This window comes from Mesoplodon bidens (genome assembly GCF_964165515.1).
Source record: "Mesoplodon bidens genome assembly, chromosome: 3".
Classification (NCBI taxonomy): Eukaryota; Metazoa; Chordata; class Mammalia; order Artiodactyla; family Ziphiidae; genus Mesoplodon; species Mesoplodon bidens.
The window spans coordinates 31,392,973-31,416,176 of NC_138178.1; the positions used below are offsets into that span (position 1 = coordinate 31,392,973).

Genomic DNA, 23,204 nt, shown 5'->3' on the forward strand with positions numbered 1-23,204 from the left:
ATTAATCATGACTGGTCTTCCCAAGAAGTCAGCTCCTTACAGCAAACCAGTGTCTTTCCGGCGCCATGATGTTTGGGTGGGGTACATGTAACCAATTCTCATGGATAACCTGGGGTACAAAAGGCCATCAGCTAAAACCAGGTTAGCATGTCACTGCTAGAAGGAATACACCCAGTGGTTCCCTAACTGGTGGGCATGAGAATTTCCAGGCACATCTTTAAAAGCAAGGAAAGAGATCAGACGCCACTGCATGGGTAGCCACAGTGATTTCATCCAAGTTAGAAAATCTCACCCAAACCATGTTATCCAGAAAAGGGAAATAACTTGCTTAAGGCCTCATTCTAATAACCTCCCCATCATGGCAGTGAAAGTTTACATGGGATTGTTGTTTAAAACCACGTTGTTGGTTTAGAACTGTGGTTCTCAACCCAAGTGATTTTTGTCCCCAAGGGGACATACGGCAATTTCTGTAGACATTTTTGGTTGTCACAACTTGGGGAGGAGGGCTGCTACTAGCATCTAGTGGGTAGAGGCCAGGGATGTGTCTAAACACCCTGCAGTGCAAAGAACGGCCCTTCACAACAAAGAAGGGTCTGACCCCAAATGTCAATGGTGCCACCCTTGAGTCATCCTGTTTTAGAACATGACTGTCAAAGATAATGGGATAGAATGAGTTTCTGTCAAATCAGGGAGCACCAATGACCCCCACGCACCAAAGGCAACACATGGGCACACCGTGGTGTGGGTCTGAGTCAACGGGAAAGGGCCTTCCCTTCCTCCTCCTGCAGGGCCACCGGACTTTGCCTGATGGGAACCCCCCTCCCCCAGGCACTGGGTGGGACAAGAACATGGTGGAGAGGGTGAGCCCATGAAGACAGGGTGGGCAGCTCCCACGTCAGGGCCCTGGGCCAGAACTCTCTTCCTTGGAAAAATTACCTCTAGAATGTTGTTATTGTCAACAGGGCCATTGAGATCAGAGCGCTGCTGCTTCCTTGGCTGCTCCAAACCATTGCAAACCTGGAAACCGGGAAGTTAAAGACAAAGATGGTGTTTTCACATGTGAGAAAAAATAAAAAAACAAAAATAAAAAATAAATAAAAATTTAAATAAATAAAAAATAATAAACCAAGACACAAAACTGGAGATACAATATGATACAATTTTGTAAACTGCATGTGTATATACATGTGTGTGTGCATACAGATATAATTTAACTTTTCTGCCAATAATATGTAGACTTTTATACTTCTAAAAAGTTATTTGAATCATATTTTCTAATTTCTTGTTTATTATTATTTTTAATTGTGGTAAAATACATGTAACAGAAAGTTTGCCATCTTAACCATTCGTAAGTGTACAGTTCAGTGGCATTAAGTACTTTCACATTATTATGCAACGATCACCATCCATCTCCAGAGCTCTTTTCATCTTACAAAACTGAAACTTTGTCCCCGTCAAACACTAACTCCCTATTCCCACCCCACCACCAGCCCCCGGCAACCACCAGTTCCCCCTATCAAGTTACTCTGAGGAGCGCGTACAAGTGGGGTCATACAAGATTTGTCTTTTTCTAACTGGCTTACTTCACTGAGCATAACGTCCTCAAGGTTCATCCCTGTTGTAGCAGGTGTCAGAATGTTCTTCCATTTTAAGGCTGAATAATATTCCACCATTTATATAGACCACTTTTTGTTTATCCATTCATCAGTTCACACACACCTGGGTTGCGTCTACCTTTTGGCTGTTGTGAATAATGCTGCTACAAACACCGGTGTACAAATATCTCTCAGAGTTCCTGCTTTCAATTCTTGGGGTATATATATGTATATACCCAGAAGTAGGACTGCAGGATCATATGGTAATTTTATTTTTTATCTTTTGAGGAACCACCATACTGTTTTCCACAGCAGCTAAGCCATTTTACATTCCCAACAACAGTGTCCAAGGCTTAAAATTATATTTCTAACAAACTTAAATTCTTAGTTCAATGCAAATTCAAAAATCTAAATTCCTTTGTTAATGCAATTTAGTCAATCTACTACTAGAGGAAAAATGCCCCAAGGACATGTCATAAGTCTTCTCTTAAGGAAGACATCAACCCAAAATTCCTCTTACTTCGATGAACAAAATTTAAAGTTTAGGTATATTTTCTCTACTTAGTGCCCTGTACTATCCAGAAGATCTCTCCAGATCCAAGCACTGAAATCACTGTCCAAACCCCAAAGGAGGCTCTGGTGAGCCAGCATCTTAAGTCAAGTTCCAGAACTTTCTGGAAATAAATTATCAAGCAGTAACAATATGATGATGTCAATGACATTAATAAGTTTTATTTACAAATAAATTTATATTATGAACATACATATACATTATACTTACATTTACATTACGTTTATTTATAAATAAGTAACATTATTGATTGCATCCTTTCCCATATGAGATGGATGTGCCCATTCCTGCTTTACAGGTAAGAGGACTGAGGCTCCAGGTGTGGACAGGAATGGCCAGGTACCCACAGGCTCAGGCAGCACAGCCATGTGTCATGTCTTCCCTGCCCTAGACTGTCACTGTCATGGCCTGCGACTTCATTAGATCTCTGTGCGGGGGTTAGAGAAAAATGAAAAGACCCAGGTCCACGATCCTAGCCTTGAAGGGAACAGGGGTGTTGTGCACCAGGCAGACCAGGGATTCTAGCTGAGCATCCTCTCCATGACTGCAGGTACCACTGGGCTTCAGAGGCCGCGGGCGTGGAGGGGATGGCTCAGACAGGAGGTGGACAAAGCTGGCTGGGAGTTAAGGGCCAGGCAGATTTGTGCCACATCCCAAGAGTAATCTGGCTCACTCAACCCACAGGAAAAAATGAGACCTTCCCAGAGCAGAGGGGGTGCAGGGCACAGCTGGGGCCAGGAGGGTCAGATGTCTGCTTTGTCCCCTCTTCCTTGCTGGAAGCCCAAAAGACTGCCCCTACCCCCCAAAGCTCCGTGAGCCCCCAGACGGCGCCGGTAGGCCCTGACCTGGCTCTGCTGCTCTGGTCTGTCCCGAGGCAGGGCTCTGGGCCCCCCTGCTCCACCCATCACAGCCCTCCTTTCAGGTCTGGCCCCATCCTTCTCCTATCAGGTCTAATCTACCCACCATGGATCCATGCTACCCAAGCTGAGCAGACAGCGCCCGTTCCTGCAGGGCTGAGCCTGAAGGGGTCACTCCTGCCAGGGTCCCACTGGAGCCAGGCTTCTTCCCGAGCTCCTAATGGGCTCCTGCCACAGCCCTACTGGCTCTGCACCTCCTGCTGTGGACAAGACACACCAGGAAAAACCTCCTGTAATGTCCAAAGGGGTCTCTCACCTCAAAGGGTGCTCCCGTCTGCCTTAAGTAAGGCTCTAATGTGGGACATGCCCCAGACAACCCTCTGCTGTCCTGTACACCTCCCAATTTCAAGATCCACTTAGAGCACATCAGTATTTTACCTTCTTGTTTGTGAAATTTCTAACCTGGTGACCATCCCTAGGCTGAGTTCACAAACTTCACTTCCTGAAGGCCTGCACTGCCTTACAAGGAGCCGAACAGGCACCAGGAATCTCCAAAACCCCCAAAGAAACCAACCAATCAACTGAAAAATGAAAACGGGGTCAACCACACCTAGTACACACTGAGTATTTGTGTCCCCCGCCCCCCACGGCCAAAATTCATATGTTGAAACCTAACCCCCAGGGCAATGGTATTAGGAGGTGGGCTGTTAGGAGGTGATCAGGATTAGATGAGCTCATGAGGGTGGGGTCCTCATGAATGGGATTACTGCCCTTATAAAGGGGATCCCAGAGAGCTCCCTTGCCCCCCCTGCCATGTGTGGATGTAAAAGAAGATGGCTATTTAGGGAAGTGGGTTCTCACCAGACACCAAATCTGCCAGCTCCTTGATCTTGGACTTCCAGCCTCCAGAACTAAGAAGTAAATGTCTGTTGTTTCTAAGTCTCCCAGTTTATAGTATTCTGTTTTAGCAGCCCAAAAGTACTAAGATAACACTCCTTCTACAAATGTTACAGATTGGGCTAGAACCTAATTTTCCTGGCAGAAAAAGGACCATCATATGGGGCAACAGACTGTCATCAAGGTGCTGAATACATAGTGGGAAACGGCAACACCAGGACCGCCACTGGCCTTGTGTTGGGTGTCTCTGGCAAATGGAAGAGGTATCTCTTCTGGGGGACACAGTTCGGGCTTGGCCAGGGGAACCCAGGCTGGAAGTCAGTGCCCTACACCATCCCCCAGACAACTCAGTGTGGGGCCACAGCACATGGTGACCACAGGCAACACAAGGTCTCAGGTCCACATACAAGGAAGGGCAGCTTCTCCCCAAAGCTTCCACAGTCTCGACCCTTCCCTCCAGGCCAACATTTTCTCTAACTCCCTCTGACCACTCATCACCATGACAACTGCATCTCATAATAAACAGCCGGGGTTGTTTCCAGAGAGGCAGGAGGACGGCTTGTACTGTTTCTCCTTGGGAGAGCCCATCTGGTGCTCAAATTTTCATCTCAAGGGCCAGGGTGGGGGGCTTGGCAGCAGGGGACACAGGATCTGAAATGAACATGGTTAGAGGCCCATATGAATCTTAGAGGGAGATGCTGTTTAAATCCTTTTGTGCCCTCCCCATGGTACAGCAGCCAGGCACACCTCAAAATAAGATGCCAACAGGGATGGGAGGGCCACATCCCTCATCAAGTACCTGTAGTGGGGCATTCTCGGTGCCACCCACTGGAACCCCATCAGCCATTGCTGGGGGGGGAGGGGTGAGTGAAACATGTGACCTGAAATATGCTAATGCAGTGGGGACCCCCCGAACCCCACTCCATGGAGCCCAGAGACCAGAGCACAATGTGACGGCACAGGCTGGTCACAAAATGCCAGGACCAGGGACAGCTGTTCAGGGCAGAGATGACTTGCTTGTAAGAAAAATATACTAACTTGAATAAATTGTTCGAATAAATATCTTGGCTCTAGTTAGGGAAACTAAAGCTAGGATTTTTTAACGTGTCAATTCTGATTGTGTCTGCTGGATTAAACTGAAAATCTGGCAATATACCCCACATGGCTTCAGATGGAGTAACAGCAAACAAGCACACGCCCGCTCACACCATCTGGAACAAAAGCTGCGTGTTTCCGAGCGCTGTCCTGAATGACAAGCACGTGAGTGACATGGAGGGGAGCTGAGTGAGGGACAGACAGCATGAACACAAAGCCAAGGAAGCCGCTGGGCTGTCCTATCTGCCCCCAGACACAACTCCGAGTCAGAGAAACCCCAAGTGCTGCAGGAGTCTTCTCCAGGAGTCGTTTCCTGCTCTGTTCTCAAAGGCATCGGTCAGCCCGACTCATCGGACATTCCAGCTCGGGAGGGGCAGCTGGGGCAGCAACACTGAGGATGCTCCCGTGGGGCCAAGCTGAGAGCATAACCCACGGGGCCACTGATGGTCTGATCAGCGCCCTCCAGGTCTTCTCTCAAAGGCCCTCCAATCCATCCCCTGACAAATAGGTGGCTCCGAAAAATGACAATTTTGTTCTTTTTCTCCCATTCCTCTTACGATTCAGGTCACTCTGTGATATTTATCTGCAGGAGGAGGAGAGCTTGGATAAAGTCTTTATTCTTATCATAGTTATCCCTCTGGGGATGATCGCATCTTTTTGAAGCCGATCTCTGGCTTACAAGAATCATGACAAGATGCACTGGGGAAGCCACTCGGGGCCTGGTCTTGTTCTCTGAGACTCGTCCGCTAAAACTTCCTCCGCCACTGCCCCCGGGGCCCCATCACTTCTCCACTCCATCATTCACTCTTTGTTCACAGGGCCCCAGGAAGGGCAGGTGGTACCCGGGGGACTAGCATTTTTGAGCAGAACCAGATTTTTCACTGGCATCTACATTTCCATCCTTCGTCAAGCACTGCCCAGCATCTGCGTCCACACGGCCAGTCCGAGCAAGCACCTGCTCTGTGTCCTGCACCACCCTGGGCACTGGCATTCAGGACGGGAAGATGCACATAACAAAGGTCTAGGCCCTCGACAGCTTCCCGACCAGCACCGAGGCACAACTCAGGGGTCCTGCTGCCCCAGACTCTTTGGGGTCAGCCAGGGTATCAACAAACACACGGGTCAACTAAAGCCACCCTTGAACAATGGTGCGTCTGAATGCCATGCCATCAAGGCTTCCTTCAGGCTGTTCCTTTATTTTTTAATTTGAGCGTAACTAGAATCCTGATGCGTTTTTGGTGGGAATGTAAAATGTCTAGCAGCTGTGAAAAGCAGTCTGTGATTCCTCACAAAGTTAAACATTAAATGCTCATGTGACCCAGCAATTCCACTCTGAGGTATAGACCCAAAGGAGCTGAAAGCAGGTGTCTACACAAAAATGTACAGGGATGGTCATGAGAGCGTGATTCACGATAGTCAAAAGGTGGAAACAACCCAAATGGCTGTCAGCTGATGAATGGATACGTAAAATGTGGTATATCCATTCAATGGAACATCATTCAGCCACGAAAAGGAATGAGGTCGTGATACATGCCACAACATGGGTGAACCCTGAAAACATCTTGTTAAGTGAAAGAAGCCAGACACAAAGGGCCACATATTATATGATTACATTTAGATGAAATGTCTACAAACAGGCAAATCTATACAGAGAGACCTTGTTTTATTGCATTTCACTTTGCTGTGCTTTGCAGATACTGCATTATTTACAAATTGAAGGTCTGTGGCAACCCTGTGTTGAGTTCATCTATTGGTGCCATTTTTCCAGCAGCATTTGCTTACTTTGTGTCTCTGTGTCACGTGCTGGTAAATCATGCAATATTTCAAACTTTTTCATGATTATTATGTTTGTTATGGTGATCAGTGATCTTTGATGTTACTATTGTAACTGTCTGGGGCACCACAGACCACACTCATATTAGACAATGAACTTAGCTGATAAATGTGTGGGTTCTGATTCCTCCACCGATCTCTCTCTCCTTCTTGCCTCTCTATTCCCTGAGACACAACAATACTGAAATTGGGCCAATTAATACCATACACAAATGTTCAAGTGAAAGGAAGAGTTTCATGTCTCTCACTTTAAGTCAAAAACTAATGATTAGGCTTAGTGAAGGCATATGGAAAGCCAAGACAGGCCGAAAGCTAGACCTCTTGCACTAAGGAGCAGCCTAATTGTGAACACAAAGGAAAAGTTCTTGAAGGAAATTAAAAGTGCTACTCCAGTGAACACATGAATGATGAGAAAGTGAAGCAGCCTTACTGCTGATATGGGGAAAGTTGTAGTGATCTGGATAGAAGATCAAACCCAGCCACAACATTCCCTTAAACCAAAGCCTAATCCAGAGCAAGGCCCTAACTCTCTTCAATTCTATGAAGGCTGAGAGAGGTGAGGAAGCTGCAGAAGAAAAACCTGAAGCTAGCAGGCGTTGGTTAATGAGGTTTAAGGAAAGAAGCCGCCTCCGGGACATAAAAGTGCAAGCTGAAGCAGCAAGTGCTGATGTAGAAGCTGCAGCAAGTTATCCGGAAGATCTAGCTAAGATCATTAATGAAGGTGGTTACACTAAACAACAGATCTTCAATGTAGATGAAATGGTCTTCTATTGGAAAAATGCCATCTAGGGCTTTCATAGCTAGAGAGGAAAAGTCAGTACCTGGCTTCAAAGCTTCAAAGGACAGGCTGACTCTCTTGTTCGGGGCTAACACAGCTGGTGACTTTAAGTTGAAGCCAATGCTCATTTACCATTCCAAAATTCCTAGGGCCCTTAAGAATTATGCTAAATCCACTCTGCCTGTGCTCTCTAACTGGAACAAAACCTGAATGACAACACATCTATTTACAACATGGTTTACTGGATATTTTAAGCCTACTGTTGAGACCCTACTTCTCAAGAAAAAAAAAGATTTCTTTCAAAATATTACTGCTCACTGACAAAGCACCTGGTCACCCGAGAGCTCTGATGGAGATATAAGAGATTCATGTTGTTTTCATGCCTGCTAAGACAACATCCATGCTGCGGCCCACGGATCAAGAAGGAATTTCAATTTTCAAATCTTATTATTTAAGAAATATTTACATTTTGGAAGGCTACAGCTGCCATAGACAGTGATTCCTCTGATGGATCTGGGCAAAGTAAACTGAAACATTTTGGAAAGGATTCACCATTCTAGATGGTACTAAGAACATTTGTGATTCTTGGAAAGAGGTCAGAATATCAACATTAACAGGAATTTAGAAGAAGTCGATTCCAGCTCTCACAGATGACTTTGAGGGATTCAGACTTCAGTGGAGGAAGTAACTGCAGATGTGGTGGAAACAGTAAGAGAAGTAGAATTAGAAGTGGAGCCTGAAGATGGGGCTGAATTGCTGCACTCTCATGATAAAACTTGAATGGATGAGAAGTTACTTCTTATGGATGAGCAAAGAAAGTGGTTTCTTGAGAAGGAATCTAATCCTGGTGAAGATGCTGTGAAGATTGTTGAAATGACAACAAAGAATTTAGAATATTACATAAACTTAGTCGATAAAGCAGCAGGAGAATTTCAAAATTGGATGGATTGACTCCAGTTTTGAAAGAAATTCTACTGTGGGTAAAATGCTATCAGACAGCATTGCATGAGACAGAGAAATCATTTGTGAAAGGAAGAGTCCATCGATGGGGTAAATTTCCCTGTCGTCTCATTTTAAGAAATTGCCGCAGCCAGCCAGCCTTCAGGCACCACCAGCCTGATCAGCCAGCAGCCGTCAGCATCGAGGCAAGACCCTCCACCAGCAAAACAGATTACGACTCCCTGAAGGCTCAGATGATGCTTAGTATTTTTTAGCAATTAAGTACTCTTAAATTAAGGTGTGTACATTGTTTTTTCAGATGTTATTACTCACCTGATCGACTACAGTATAGCGTAAACATAACTTTTAGATGCACTGAGACATCAAAAAATTTGTGATTTGCTTTATTGAGACATTCACTTTATTGCAGTGGTCTGGAACCAAACCACAGTATCTCAGGGGGTCTGCTTGCACAGGAAGGAAGCCGATTTGTCATTACTGGGGGCTAGAAGGAGGGGAGATTGGGGACTGATACTGCCAAATAAGTATGGGGTCTCTTTCTGGGGTGATGAAAATGTTCTGGAACTAAATAGTGGTGGTTGTACAACACTGTGCTAAATGCCATTGAATTGTACACTCTAAAATGGTCAAAATGGTAAATTTCATGCTCTGTGTCTATAGCTACAATTTTAAAGTAACAGGGAAAGAAAGAGTAAGCAGGGCCCTCGACAGATCTAAAACACACTGCCTCTGCCTTTGATACCCCCTTCAGCTCAGCATTAGACCCCTACACGAAGGTCACAACAAGCTTATGCAGGACCAGCCCTCCTGAGGGATGCAAAGGTCAACGGGAGGAGGGTGGGCCGGGGGAAGGAGGCAGGCCACCCAGACAGCAGCGGCAGGACCTCAGACACTCCTCCCTCCCGGGCACCAGCCTCGCACCCGGGATGTCACAGTCGTATTCCCTCGTGGGGAAGGAGGGAGCCCCATCATTGCAGGCAGAGCTACCAAAACAGGGAGTGTCATGTTTGATGTAACTCAATTCTCAAAGGAGAAAAGCTCCATGACCCCTTCTGCATCCGTGGCTGGGGGCCAGCAGGCTGCTTTCCCCACGGGTTCCACCAGCTTGCTACAAACACCCTGGCCCCCGCTAGCTGCAAGGTGAGAAGCCCTGTGTGAGCAGTTTAATGACAGCGACCCTCCAAAGTGAAGAGCGATCTCTTGGCCTTATGGCAGGCTCAGGCCGGGGGCTCCCGGGAGCCCCGAGACCCTCCCTGTTCCCCCAACTGCTCCCCACCCTCAGCCTAGAGCGCACCCCACACATGTTCTGTGACAGCGAGCATGGCATCAGATAAATGGATGACACTAAGGCACCCAGGTCAGAAGAAACCAGATGACCGTGCTAAGTCAGTGTTCGAATTCCAGCTCCAAGGCACTTCCCATGTTTAACTCCCACTTGACTACAGAGACTGCCCTTCCCCGCAGGGAACTGCCAAGACCAGCTCTCTGTTCTCGCAATACGGGAAGGAGTTCTCCATTCCAATCAGTACTATTAGTCCTAAAGAATAAACAACTCAATGGAACTGCCTATGGCTGCCAACACTAAGCCCTATGACCCCTAATTTGAAAGACAAGTTTAACCAGCTAATGTGTAAAGGAGATCCCAACCATCCAGTAAGCTTCTATTAAATCTACCTGCTCATCTGTCATGAATATGCAAAACAGAACATCTGGTTTCCTTAACCAGGATGAGGAGAGAGAATATTTTCATGGTACATTTGACACCATATTCTTCTTTTAATGATACTAACATGGTATGAGCTCAACCATTTTACATAACCCAGTGGTCTGCATGACCTATGTGAAAGCCCAGCAGGATTAATAATCTGGTGTCCACCACTCCTGCCCCTTCATGGGCTCAGACTGGCTCAACTTAGGTTTAGATGATTCAAATTGGTTCAGGCCAGTTAACGAGACAAGAGCCTTTTCTTTCTTTTTTTTTATTGTGGCAAATATACATATAATAAAATGTATCATTTTAACCAATGTTGAGTGGACAATTAAGTGGCATTAAGTTCATTCACACTGATGTACAATCATCACCACCATCTGGTCACAGAACTTTGCATCATCCCCAACGGAAGCTCTGTCCCCTTTAAACACTAACCCCCGTTCCCCCCACCCCTATCCTGGCAACCATCAGTCCACTTCCGTCTCTATGGATTTAATTAATCTAGGTACCTCACTTGGGCGGAATCATACAGGATTTGTCTTTTTGTGACTGGCTAATTTCACTCAGCATAGTGGCCTCAAGGTATATCCCCGCTGTAGCAGGTGTCAGAATTTCCTTTTCTTTTAGGGCTGAACAATATTGCTTTGTATGTAAAAGTCTTTTTTTGGAACTTGATCATTATAACTGTGGTGCAGAAGAGAAATCAATCTTCCCACAAATACTGTAAAAATTACCAGGCCATGATCTCTGAATATGGGCCAAATGGCCCATATTTTAGATGACTTGGAAACCTTTGGCTCAATTCATCCGATTTCATTTTTCTTGGCATTTAAAAGAGGGTTGGAGATTAAATATTAATAAGATATTAGGCACGAAAATCCTCGGGCAGCAATTCCACTTCATGACATCTCCCGTGATTTGCAAATCCAATGCAGCAAGAAGCACCCTGACCCGCCACTACTCTTGTGTCTGGAGCAGGTTTTGAGGACTGGTGAATGGCTAGACTATCCCTCCTTTCTTGAAATTAACATTCATATTTCTAAAAGTGACCAGCATGCTATCTTTTATATACTTGGGTCCCCGTGAATGAATAAACGAATGAATGAATGTAGAAGGGAATAGATGACAGCAAGGAAGAGCATCTATTTTCAATGACTAGAGAAGAAAGCAGCAGCAGAAGTAGCCAGAGGGACTCAGAAGTACCCAGAGACCTGGCTTGGGTGTGGGGTGGTCTGGGTCTGAGCCCTTCTGAGGAAGACACTTGGGTGCGTGAGTCTGTGTCAGTGCATACCCCTCCACAGCCAGAGACCCAGAAGCTCTGGAAGTGAAGGTCAGGAACAGGTCTCCTAGCCGGCACCAAGGGCTGCTTTTAGGGGAAGCGTGAGATCCAAAGTCTAAGTGGGAAGGGTGAGGGGAGGGATAGGGCTGCACCAGAAGTCAGAGTGGGCCAATAGGTCCCAGAGGCAGAATCAGAGGCCGTTTGCAAGTGTTAGGGCCAATGAAGAGGAGGATTGACCAAGGAGGGCAAACAGGCAACGCCCAGAACAACAACCTCCCTCCTACCTGACACGGTGCTCCAAGCACTGTCCTGAGAAGTAACCCCTTGGCCAAAGTCTAGCGCAGGCTCGCTGACCTGCTGGCCTGACTGCACCCAGAGTGGGGCAGGGTGGCCAACCGTGGGGCAGACCCAGCAGTGCATCAGCACCAAGGACAGCACACTGCCAGCTCTTAAGAGGACCATCTGCTGGCTGTTGAAACCAACCTGAGCAGCAGGGCAATGAGATTCTGCAAGCCCAGATCCAAGCATCCTTCAGCTCCAGTGGTCTGGGCCTTGGCTTGGTCTCAGGGGGAGAGACCAGCTTCTCTTCCGTGAAGGCTGACTATGGTCTTGGCAGGGTCTGGAGTCCACGCTAGGCCCTGGGGTGCCATCCTGTGCCACACCCCTTCTCAGCCTTTCTGAGCTGTGCTTAGTTTTCCTGAGCTGTCCATGGTATTATCTGATGTAGGGTTGGGAGCTATTCTTGGTTAGCCTCCTATTAAAGACACAGTGCCGTGTCTTTTTTAGTAACTGATTAGCATTGACCGCTATCTGAGCGCTTTGGGGTGCAAACCCCGTGACTGCCATCGCCATGCTGTTCCATCTCCGAATCTCGTGCTCAGCAATGTGGTCTTTCTCCCTGAACAGAAGTTGTTACTATATATTCTCCCACGGAGCCCTGCACTTCCTGGGGAATGTCATATGACTGACTGATCTTGTGGGATGTGTCTTGAGCCCCTGGCACATGTGGGGGACGGTGGCAGTGCTGAAGGGGCCCGAGGATGGGAGACGCAGGTTGGGCAGCACCCTGCCTCAGTCCCCCACCCACCTCTCTCCTTCCCCGAAACCTGCCCTGGACACACACCACTGGCAAAGCAGTGCAATTCGAGTCAAAGCAACGCAATCCCAGCTCCACACGTGGTGGGCACCCTCTCCCTGCTGGCATCTCCTCGGATCCCTCCCTGCCTGCCCTTACAGACGGTCCCCACCCATCCCCTGTGCTCCCACACGGGAGCCTCTGCCCTGGCCATCCACCAGAGACGCTCAGGGTCCTCCCAGTTCCCCATCCCCCTGATGGTCCTGCTCTGTCCCTCTCTCATCAGCGTCCTCAGTCCAGTCCTTCACCTTCCACCTGTCCTCCTTCAGGGCTCTGGCCCCCGGCACAATCCCCAGCCCCACTGCATGCTAAGGACGCCCGTGACCTCCACGTTCAGCCCGCCTGGTCAGCTGACTTCCCAAAGCCCCCCTCAAAGTCCCGGGACCTCTCTGCTTATCACCCACGCAGGAGCCCGTCCCCAGGAAGCCTGCAAGGGACACATGGGCTGGGCAGCGGGGTCTCTGCTGATCACCCAGCCCCACCTGGATGGATGGTGAGTCTCTGCGTGTCTGTCTCCCTCTAGAACGAGCTTCTCGATGCAGGCTTAAGTCACTTTCATCTCTGCACCCCCAGGGCCTGGCACATCGTAAGTGCAATTTGCACAGACTGCGTGGGAGGGCTTGCAGACGCCAGCCAGCCCAGGAGATGGGGAGTGGGAATTATGTTCAGAAACCCCGGGTAAAGGAGGGATGGCATTTGGAATCAGTGAGAGACCAGTGGTCTGGAGCCCAGCTCATCTGCCTGGAAAGCGGGGTTCTCAGTTAATTTTCAATTCAAGATCGAGTGTGAGAGAATCAGCGCACCCTTGGAGATGTGTGGCTGCCACACAGCCCCCCAGATCAGGGAATCCAGAGCAGAAAGGGGCTGAGGATGCCACCAGGAGGATGTGAGAACTGCCCCCCAAGAAATCCCTGCGGGGAGAGGGGGCACCTGAAGAGGGCCTGCAGAGAGGGGAGAGCCTGAGGGCACCTGGGGAGCTGCTCCCACACCACCTGTCACCCCCATCAGGCCCCACCCGTCTCCATGGTGTCCCTGGCCAGTCCCATGCCTCCTCTCATCCTGCCTCACCCTGCTGGCTTCGTCCCTCCCTTGATGTCACCCCAGAAAATGGGGACATCATCTTGCTCCCTGCCCGGCCCAGCACGGTCCCAGCTGCGTGCAGAGCCTCACCGGACTGCCTCCCCCACCTCCTGAGAGTCCCACGGACATAAGACCTGCATCCTCATCCTCACGGCAAGCACTCCACGCCCCTCGCCAGCCATTGGCAGATACTGACCCAATCAACTCTGCTCCTACAGCCCCAGGTGGCAGGTCCAGAACGTTCCCGGCCAGGAGCTGGTGCAGCAGAGTGAGGTCCAGGCTTCCTGGCTCTGCCATCTGTGCTCTTAACCACTAGCCCCAACTCTCTCGAGGGTGGAGGAGGGGGGCAGGGAAGACACTTTCTAGATTACTGTTAGGGGAGGGGCTTTACATGATTTTCCCAAACAATAAAGACAGTGTTTTAGAAGCCCCGCTTTAACTAGATTTTAAAAGCCCTGACGCAAGCCCAGATTCCTGCCAGATGAACTGTTCCATGAAAATAACAGCCACCTCTCGTCACAGGTCCTCAAGAGGCTTCATAAAAATCAAATCAGGGCATTGCGCTGACTCGGCAAATGGGCTCCAAGAAATCAAGTTTGGAAGCTCGGGCAGATCAAGCAAGGCGCTTAGGATGCCGAGGCCTGGATTTCATTTTCCAGGGCCGTCCCGGGAATTAGTGACAGCAGGCGCACTGGGCGGGGACGAGGCTGGGGAGGGGCACCGGAGGCCGGGGACCCTTCCATGCACCCTCCCCATGAGCAAAGGGACGTCCAGGACTGAGGCCCGGGTGGGCAGGCAGAGGTGTGGGGACGGCTGCAGAACTGGAGCAGGGCTGCAGGAAGGAAGAGGCCAGCTGCGCTCCACAGAGGCCTCGGGGGTATTGAGGACCTTCCCCTGTCCATGCTCCTGGACACCCCTACCCCCCTCCACCCCCACCCCCCAAGCCCTGTCCTCAGCACCTGCCCGAGGGCTCTTTCTCCAGCTTGGTCCGGCCTGGGGGCCAGGTCTGGTCAGACTGTTCCCACCTGGGCACTGTTGCAAGCACCAGGGCCCCTGGCACACCTGCTTCCACCTGGGCACCAGCGACCCCAGGATGCTCTTCTCTCGGCCTCTCAGGGCCAGGGGGTCCTCTACAAAAAGCAGGTGCTCATACTTGCTTCATACACCGCTGAACAAGGCACGTGTGAGCCCAGAGGGAGCATCACGGTGCCACCCCCCATACAGGGCAGACCAAGGCTGCCCCTGCCCCTAATATTCCCCCTCCCTATTTGATGCCAACATTCCTGCCACCATCTCCAAAGGTCCTGCATGAAGCAAGTCTTGACTAATCACAGCAAAGGCGTCCGCACAGGGAGCAACGCTGAACACTCGTGCGTGTGATGTGGCCTCGGGGCCCTGGATCACACCTCCCTCTAACTGCTGTATTAAGTGGACTATGATGTATTGATCTTTTTTTTTTCTATTGTCAGAAGACTCTTTCTAGAAAATACTGGTTGGGCTGATAATAAACAGAAATCATGAAAACCCCAAAGAATCAAAACACGCCTTTGGTTTGCCCTCCAGACGTGCGGAGCTGTTCCACATGGTGGTCACGTAAATCTGAAGCCTCCAACTCTACGATCACTGAAGCCCTGATGTGTACCCAGCCCACAGGGGCACGGAGGGCCAGGGAAGGCTGCAGCCCTAGGAATCTACAAGGCGCAGAGGATGCAGAGTCTCTGAAAGAAGTTTGGGCCCAGAGCAGGTGTTTCTGGAGGACCTGACCTCACAACAGCCGTCACAAGCGAGTCCTTGCCAAACACAGATGCACAGCAGGGACCACAAGAGCCTGTCACCCCAGGCACCCCAAAGACCCACGGAACTACGATCTTTGGTGCTGGACAAACATGCTCTTACCGTGTCCCCAGGAGCACGGGGGGCACCCCTCCTCACAGGAGGTGCACTGAGGGCTCGCCCGGTCCCCCTAAGCTATGACACCAGCCCAGGTGGGGTCCTCCCTCCACACTCCCGGCCTCGCTGCCAAAGGGCAGAGAACCACCCTGGCAGATGGAGAAACGGCCATTCTATCTGGATATTCAATATGCATCTGGCTGGACCCAACTCATGCATCCTTTAATTGCTGTATGTAAAAAAAAAAAAAAAAATCAATATTTCATGTCACCAAAGCTCAATAAAATTAAGAAAACTGCCCCATGAATAATCTCTACTTGATTGATTTGATCTATGGCCTGAGCCATCATGAAGTCAGGACGTTGCAACAGTTGTACAGGCCGGAGGTCTGGTGTCTGCCGGTCACCTTGCTGGTGCCTGGACACACTCGCCACGAACAATAGAGCCCGTCAGGTCTCGTGATAACTGAAAACGAGTAAACAGACGACAGGGCAGAGGAAACTCACCCACACTCACCCCCTCGCTGAGCTCGGCATCACCTCTTCTAGAGCTGCCCAGGGTCACAGGTACGAGCCTTGCCCTAACAAACTGTTCAACCCTCATACTGTGTAACCATGGATGCAGTACTGACCCCACACAGGTCTCAAAGGCCTCATCTGTAAAATGGGAATAACGCTAGTCCCTACCTCTTCCAGTTGCTCTAAGATTCACTGAGATCATACACATAAAGCCCTAGCACGGTGCTGGCAGCCATTACCCACACCAGCATCACCTCCACCGTCACCCAGGGATTTTCCACAAATGGCAAAACAAGACACATTAAATCCTCAGAAGCCACGGGTCCCACAGGTGACAGAGGTGACAGCTTTCCCACCACTGTGGGTTGATGGTGACCATCCTGGGACTGAGCCATACGGGGACAGGTCTTGGGATGTCACATGGTCTGGCCCTCTGCCCCGAGGATGCGCATCTTCGGTTGGTGTATTCCTGCAGGGAGAGAAAAGGGCTTGAGGCTCCAGAGTGCTCGGGAGAGGCGGGTGGAGCAGGGCTGGCATGTCCTCATCGCTGGGAGTCTGGAATAAAGGCAGCACCCATGCGAGCACGGAGGGGATCTCTAGGAAGGGGAAGCCTTTGCAGCAGTTTCTCAAAGTCATCTGCCAACCCGATACAGTCAGCTCTCCTTGTTTGTGGCTGTTATGTTCGATAAAGTTGCTGTGAACCCTGAATGAGGGGATCCTGGACCACCGTTCCCAGGGGAAATACAGGGTGAGGTTCCCCTGAGCCTCTGGTCCCCACATTTCATCAACTGATCCATACATGACCTTGTTCTATGTATGCTTCTATTTAAAGACACCTTATTTACCATGTATTACTCACAAATAATTAATTATATCCAGTATATATAATAAAACACTAGCTGAGAAGAGTTTCACATTTTCCTGACCCGGGATAACAAGACTGTCAATTTCATTGGCTAGGGTCAGGGTTAGGGTTTTCAGCCTTATAACAAGATGTTTTTTAATGGGTGGTCATCTCACAAATCCACAGAGTTAGCCACTTTTCCATCACTCCCTCACACACTGTAGATGTTACTCCAGCACTCTGTGGAGCAGCCCCAGGTACAGATCGGCAAATGCTTCTTCCTTTTTCTGAATGTACCATGTTGTTATTTGTTAACACTGAACTCATGGCCAACAGCTCTGTCATTCACACCTGAATGAAACACCCAACGCACGTGTTTTTCTCCAAAAGGCACGTCTCAGCTTTCTTGCATTTAGGAACACTAGACAACACTTCAGCACCGCACTTGGGGGTCATTCTGTCACCAGCAACAAGCACACAAATGCAAAAGACACGGCACTAAAAGGACCACAGAAAGGACACTTTTTTATAGTACGAGCTGAAAGAAGGCAGGGTGTCTCCTAGTTCAAACTTAGCTGGGAACAGGAGTGTTGAATGACTCAATATTTTTGCCTGTGCATGTCTGAAAAGGACTGCATAAGTGCCATGGGTATAGATTTTTAAGGTTACAGATAAACTCTAGTGAGTAGGCAAATTCACAAATATGGAATCCATGAATAATAAGGATCAGGCACACCTTGTTTACAGAACACCTCTAAGTGGATGCTTCGGAGAAATCCTGAGAGGCAATTTGTCTCTTTGATTTGAAAACTTTTTTTTTTTGTGTGGTACGCGGGCCTCTCACTGTTGTGGCCTCTCCCGTTGCGGAGCACAGGCTCCTGACGCGCAGGTTCAGCGGCCATGGCTCACGGGCCTAGCCGCTCCGCGGCACGTGGGATCTTCCCAGACCGGGGCACGAACCCGTGTCCCCTGCATCGGCAGGCGGACTCTCAACCACTGCACCACCAGGGGAGCCCTGTTTTGTTTTTTAATTCATTTATTTTTTATTGAAGTATAGTTGATTTACCATGTTGTTATTTCAGGTGTACAGCAAAGTCACTTGAGTTATAGATATATTCCTTTTCAGATTCTTTTCCCATGTAGGTTACTACAAAATGAAAACTCAATGCTGGAATTCTACAATGTCACAGGGCAAAATATTTTTTGCCTCTATTTTCCAAAATGTCCTCAATAAACTTTCACTGATTTGAAAAAACTTTTTCCTGTAAAAACACTCACACGCAGGTCTCCTCTGTTCCCCACGATCACACCCTAGCTTCCCGCAACGCCAAATCCACCTCCTTCAGGTTCTCCAGACCTGCACGGCCCTGTGCAGACCTCTCAGTCTCCTCAGAGCTGCATGGGGGCAGCTCTAACTGCAAACTGGAGCCTTTTCAAAAGAAAAGAGGCTAAAGAAAAACATCTGCAGCAAAAAATAACATCTGTGGTGCACGCATAAAGTGCTGCTAGGAAATGGAAAAGCATCGAGACCCCAAAAGATAAAAGGCACCAACCATTCACAGAAGAAAAATAAAGTATCAGACCAGAGGATCATGGGGTCAGCATTCATACATAGCCTGGGAATTTATCCTCAAGTAATAAATCCAAAGGAGAAAAACCTGCCTCCCTCATACAAAGAGGTCTGTATAGTCTCATATATAAAAGAAAATGCCATCCGCAACCTGCACACTCCATGGCAGGGTATGTACAGACAAATCAATTAGATGGCGCATTGCCTGAACTTCAAAGGTTGGCAAAAAGGATCATGAAAATGATATGACAACATGGAGCAACATTTACAACATGTCACATTTTAAAAGCGGGATGGCAGAATCACACGTGGGACCACAATGGCAGCTACAGACATTGTTGATGCTCAGTGCCAGAGTCTGAGAAGGTGGGAACCACAGTCCCATTTCTAATTCTATTGTAATATTGTTGTCCATACAGCGACTGAGTGAAGTGCTATTCAGCACTCTTAGAAGCACCCAAGACATAACTTTTCAAGATTTGAAATGAGGGGAAGAAAGGAGGGATGCTATCTATGTACTTCTCCTCCAACAGGAGTCCTCCAAGAATTGCTTCTCCAACTGCATGTGGCATCTTGCTAAAATGCAGCCTTAACTAATAAGGACCTACTGTATAGCACAGGGAACTCTACTCAGTACTCTGTAATGACCTATATGGGAAAATAATCTAAAAAAGAGTGGATATATGTATATGTATAACTGATTCACTTTGCTGTACATCAGAAACTAACACAGCATTGTAAATCAATTATACTCCAAAAAAAACTAATTAAAAAAACAAAACAAAAGGCAGGCTTGGCGCTGGCAGTCCTGGGCCGCCGGTGCTGCTGGGCTGCTGACTGTTACAAACCAACAGTCTAAGCACCAAGGTGGCTGATGCTGCCCATTTCTCCCTCATGTGATTTCCACCACAGCCTTCACTGTGTGCACAGTACTGGGGGGGCTGGTATGGGACTCAGGAGCACCCTGTGCACCTGTGGGGGGACAGGGCTTTGCTGGCCACATGGCCTGGATATTCCCAGGGTAGAAGGGGGTTCCTTTTAGAAAGGCAGGCTGTGGTCTGAAGCAAGGAATTTCCAAACTTTCCAGGGAACTTCCTTCTTTACACACAGACACACAAAGACACACACACACACACACACACACATCTTGCCTTCAAGAGGGTTCCTATCACCAGCGGGTCTACTTGATCAAATTTCAAAGTGTTCTTCATCCGGATGGGCCATTCGGGTCTACAAGACGTGATGACCCAGCCAGGGCAGAGCCTTCAAGAGGAGGCCAGTTTCTTCAGGGGCCCTTGTCTGCCCTGAGCTGGGAATTGCCAGCCTCTCCCCTTGATGGAATTAACTTGTGAGTGAATGAGTGAATAAAGCCAGAAAAGCTAGGCAATAATAAACCAGCATAAATGAGTCTTTCCGGGGTCTTGGAAGAGAGCGTTTGTTTCAAGGAAACACTCTATTTGGGGAGAAAAGGTACCTGCCCTTCCACCCAATGCCACGTCTGAAGAACAGACCTCCTCTGGGCCCCCACCTCCACCCTCATCCACCCCCAGCCCTCCAACCCAAAGGGCTGCATTTTTACTCAAACTGGCATGTGGTTTAAGTAAAGCCCAACATCAAGTCTCGTCCACTCCCCACCATATGCCCTAGAGATCATTTCTCTTGACTAGAACTTTGTCCGGGCATCACTTGTCCTGGCGAGGCTCAGCACGTCATCTGCCTTGCGTAGTCCACATCGACCTGCGGCACCATCACCGCTGCTGGGTGGTGAGTCCAGCCCTGCCAGGACTGCAGAAGGACAGCAGTACTATTCCCTAACGCCCAGACCTTGACCCCAGAGCCGCCGCTATTGTTGGGGGACTCCCTCCACAACCGCTAGTGCACAGCAGTTTCTTTACACCCCAAAGCCCCCTAGCACACACAGAACGGCCTCAAATGACAAGAACACCCTGAAAGTGAAGTCAATTTATGCTTAACGATCTTTAAAAAAAAAAAAAAAAAGGCATCAGAGGGAAGTTCCAGAAACCTACAGTGAGTCAAGAGGACTTGTTGCCCAAACACGAGCTCTCACTATCTATACTTTTCAAATGCATGAACTCTTCTGGGAAAAAAATAATATTAATGAAGCCTTTAAAAAATATGAAAGCAGTTCATTCTCATTTGTCCACAGATTTAGCTAAACAGAAGTTCCTTTACATGCGTCTAATAGTCACATCTTCTTTTTATATACATGTAAGTTTTTTTTGAAAGGCAGCTTGTCAAGAGTGTTCATTAGAATACACTCTCACTTTGCTATAATTAAAAGAAAATAGTTACGCTTAAACCCACTGGCCTCATTAGCATACACCTCTTCTCCAAGACTTTGTCAAACCTTCAAATAATCATTTGCAAAACGGTTATTTACAGCTAATCGCCCATCATGCCAAGGCCCCCAGGCTTTCAGAGAAGTGTCACCCGATACAACCATCCCCAGTGAAACACACTCAGGTCGCTGCCCCTCGATGCTAGGCTGCCCCCAACCACCCGCCGCAGCTGCCTGCACTCGCCAGTAGCCCCGCATCCTTGCCGATATCCAGCCAGCCTGAAGAAACCCCCTGATGAGGGGCAACCGTCACAGGGACCACCCCCACGTGAGCAGATCCAGGGCAAGCAGACTAAGACCCACCCTCTTCTGGGCGGGCTGGGGTGTCTCCTGGGAGCTCTGGTTGCCAATCAGCCTTCCACCAGATTTTCTTGACATTTACTAAGGCACCTGATGGGTGAACAGGAGAGGCTGGGCCATCCACACATAACTGAGGGAATGGAGAGCTAGGCACGCATTCTGATCTACAGGTTACAGCAGCACCTTTGCTCTCTGGGCCCCTCCATCCCCTTCCCTGGGGACAGCCAGAGTCCTACCTGCTCTTGGGGCCACTTTGGCCTCTCCTCGGGAGTCCTGGTCTTGGTCTTGAAGCTTCTCTGGGGGTCTGCGGGGTGCTTGGCCTCGGGAGGGAGGTTCAGGGACTTGGGCCTGCCCTCGTGTCTGCTGGGGCCGCGGCTGGCCTCGGCAGGCGGGCAGGCCTCCGAGGAGTCCCCGGGCCCCGGCTCGGGCACCCGCAGCGGCGCGTGCTCGGGGCTGGCCTCGCCAGCACTGGTGATGCTGCTCATGCTCAAGCTCATCTTGATCTCGGCCACGATCTGGTCGATGTCCTCCTCCTGGTCCTCCAGGTCCCCGTCCCCGCGCCTCGGGTGGTACGGGGACGCGCTGCCCTCGTTCCCATTGGCCTCAGTGGGGTAGTAGTCCTGGTAGGCCTCTTCTCCGGGACAGTAGTGGACGCCCTCTTCCTGGTCCTGGGCTTCTAGCATAGAGGCCTCAACCTCTGGGGTGGGGAGGTGGCCGTCCCGGTAGCCGGGGCTGCCCTGGTCCCCGTGGCCGTGCAGTTGTGGGCCTGCTGGGTCCGTCCACTCCTCCACTGCCTCCTGGCACTCGTCCGTCTCCAGGTGGCGCCCGTCGTGGGCCAGGTAGCCGTCCCCGTTGCAGTCCATGCCCTGCAGGTAGCTGTCGTCCTCGGGGCAGTAGCGGATGTAGTAGGTGATGCCCTCCTCTTCCTCGGGGAGGCCCTCGTCATAGTCCTCCTCCTCGGAGGTGTTGTTCACATAGTCGGAGCTGGAGTCCCCGTCGGGGCTGTGGTCGTGGCCGCCCTGCTCGGTGGGTGCAGGGCTCTCGGGCCGCAGGGCCGCCAGCTCCAGGCCCTTGGGCACGTACTCCTCCAGGGGCAGCTCCGCATCCTCGCTCTCGGGCTCTAGGCCCGGCCTCCCCCTGTGGTCCAGCATGCTGCTCGCCGTGTTCTGACGCTTCCGGTGGGCCATGGCGGGCAGTCACGCGGCCATTGTCACCAGGGGGCAGCCACTGTGGGGAGGAAGGGGGGACAGGACAGTCAGAGCCCGAGAAGCACACCCTGCTAGAGCAATGTAACGAGAGTCTGTTCAAATGACGTGATGCCCCCACCCCAGCAGACTGGTGTGTCAGGACCGGCGCACGCACCTGCCAAAGAGAGAGGAGGACACCGGGGCTGGAGGAGGAGGCCCCGACGACCCCCAGGATGCCTGCTGCTTTCCCCCAAACTCCCCGCTCATTCGTGATTTCCCTCTCTTTCTTTTTCTTTTTATTTGAAGTATAGTGGATTTACAACATTGTGTTACTTTTAGGTGTACAGCACAGTGATTCAGTTATATATATAGTTTTTCAGAGTCTTTTCCACAAGAGGTTATTACAAGATATTGAATATAGTCTCCTGAACTATAGAGTAGATCCTTGTTGTTTATCTATTTTATATAAAGTAGGGCTTCCCTGGTGGCGCAGTGGTTGAGAGTCTGCCTGCCAATGCGGGGGACACGGGTTCAAGCCCTGGTCTGGGAGGATCCCACATGCCGCGGAGCGACTGGGCCCGTGAGCCACAACTACTGGGCCTGCGCATCTGGAGCCTGTGCTCCGCAATGGGAGAGGCCGCGACAGTGAGAGACCCGCGCACCGCGATGAAGAGTGGCCCCCACTTGCCGCAACTAGAGAAAGCCCTCACACAGAAACGAAGACCCAACACAGCCAAAAATAAAT

General features: G+C 49.8%; 1 protein-coding gene across 4 annotated transcripts in view; it reads right to left on the reverse strand.

Moving 5' to 3' along the window:
• The window catches only part of APBA2 (amyloid beta precursor protein binding family A member 2), a gene marked incomplete at its 5' end in the record, with an annotated part of 66,687 nt that extends 44,194 nt beyond the window's left edge, over window positions 1-22,493 (reverse strand). For 3 of the 4 annotated variants that reach the window (XM_081228913.1, XM_081228912.1, XM_081228914.1), the window contains 2 exons: window positions 937-1,017; window positions 21,509-22,459. In XM_081228913.1, coding sequence (XP_081085039.1) covers window positions 937-1,017; window positions 21,509-22,459 — 1,032 coding nt within the window. Of the gene's footprint in view, window positions 1-936; window positions 1,018-21,508 lie in introns of all 4 variants that reach the window. The other variant, XM_081228915.1, reaches the window with a different exon arrangement.
• Window positions 22,494-23,204: the final 711 nt, after the last annotated feature.